The 1938-nt window shown below is 49.9% G+C and overlaps 1 protein-coding gene across 1 annotated transcript; it reads left to right on the forward strand.

The window, feature by feature from the left end:
• Positions 1-247: 247 nt before the first annotated feature.
• Positions 248-787, forward strand: LOC146193764 (uncharacterized). Its single transcript, XM_084600125.1, has one exon. It carries the CDS (start codon positions 263-265, stop codon positions 785-787), a length of 525 nt encoding a protein of 174 aa, XP_084456251.1. The 5' UTR covers positions 248-262.
• The last annotated feature ends 1151 nt before the right edge of the window (positions 788-1938 follow it).

Consider the following 1938-nt stretch of genomic DNA (forward strand, 5'->3'; position numbering starts at 1 on the left):
CTGGATGAGTCGTGACTTATTTGCCGAGTGGCTTGTCGAGTTCGACCGCGACATGGCACGAAAAAACAGGAAGCTTCTGCTCGTGCTGGATAACTGTGCGGCGCACCATGTGCAGCCTTCCTTGAGTGCGGTGACAGTGCTCTTCTTGCTTCCCAATGCAAGCTGCAAAATTCAGCCGCTGGATATGGGCATCATTCATGCGTTCAAGGTGTGCTGCCGGCGGCGCGTCATCCAACGCTTCTTGATCGCGATTGATGCTGACATGCCAGATCGCATCAGCTTGCTTGCCGTCGTGGAGATGTTGAAAGCGGCGTGGATGGAACTCACCGCGGAGTGCATAGCAAATTGCTTCCGCAAGGCGGGTTTTATGGGCCCAGGCACCGAGGACTCCATAGATCACCCACTGGAAGGCCGGTCGCACGAGGACTTGCGGCAACGCGTCGTTGACGCGCTGCTGGCCGGGCCTGACGTTGCCTGGGACGATTTCGTTTTTGCTGATGATGACACCGACACTGCGGAGGCATGCACTGCGAAGCTATTGTGCGTGAAGTGCGAGCCCAGAAGTGACTGCCCAGAGACCGACGAGGACGATGACGAGGATGCTGCTCTACCGCCGGTTGCTGTGAACGCTTCAACTGCGATCGGTTACATCGCGTCGCTTAAGGAACTCGTTTGCAGCAGAGGCCTTGGCGATGAACATATTACCACGGTGGAAAAATTAGAAACGGCAGTGATGCGATCAGCTTTGAAGAAGCAGACATGCATCACGGACGTTTTTCAAAAATAAAGTTAACTTTCGTCTCACTTGCTCTTTTCGCCCGTATTATAGGTGGCCTACTTACAACGAACTTTGGATACAACGAAGAAATGCCGCGTGACAATCAAGTTCGTTATAAGTGGGCTGGACGGTACTCACTTTCAGGGAGTATATAGTCTGGCATGGGGGGGGGGGGGGGGTGCGCAGCACTCAGAAGTGTCACGTTGTCGAAGCAACACGTTGCGTGTAGCACCGTTTTCAACTCTGCAGCATGTTCGGCAACGTGACTCTTCAGAAGTGTGTTTCGGAGTCTCTTTAGGACGAGTAATATGTGCACGAATTGTTTTATTTACTTTTTCAGTCATAATCGCCTTCCCATTTTTCTGTTTTACTCGGCTACTTTCCTTTTATCGAATATTGTTTGTGAGGAAACGGTGGTGATCTTTACTTTTTTGGGAGCCAATCTTTATTCGCCCTCCCACATTTTTTTATCTGCTCTTTCCTCTAGCAGTTCATGCCTAATTGTCCACTCAAACTCCAGAGAATCCATATTGCAAACTTTCATTTGAATGTAAATATTGCCACGAACTACCTTTATTTGTTCTTATTCGACAACCGCTAGCATGCGGTTATATCATTGTGATCCTAGCGCGCTTATCATTTCTGTTTTTCCGTGTTTGTTCATGCTCGTTGTCGCGAGACAACGCTTTCTCATTTTCTTTGTCAAGAAAAATGCGTCAGGACGTATCTCGATGATTCGAGCCGCTCGAGTGTGTTTCTACAATGTCACAGGTCATGCTAGTACCGTTTGCGGCTTTATCTAGATCTTTCCTCACCGCCTTTAAATTCAGTGCTGACAAGTGCAACGGGCATTGTGTATTTGATAACCGCCGAGCACGATGGTGGCTATCGCCGCCACCGAACTGCTTAGTTATTTTGCGGACGCAAGTCAGTCCAGTCTTCAGTGCACTCACAGACTAACTTGTGTCATCGACATTGTCACCACCACGTGATATCTGGTGGAGGTGCTGTATTTCAAGTCCCGGTTTACCCCTTCTATCCAAGATAACGGTTCTGTTCCTGTTGCCATGGGTGACCAGCCAACAGGCCACCGATGGAGCCGTCGACTTCAAAGGCTCCAGCCCGAATACGATCTGCTGCCGGACCCCGTTCGATCTCGG

This window comes from Amblyomma maculatum, chromosome 4 (assembly GCF_055883805.1).
Source record: "Amblyomma maculatum isolate TAMU_Amacu chromosome 4, ASM5588380v1, whole genome shotgun sequence".
NCBI classification, from domain to species: Eukaryota; Metazoa; Arthropoda; class Arachnida; order Ixodida; family Ixodidae; genus Amblyomma; species Amblyomma maculatum.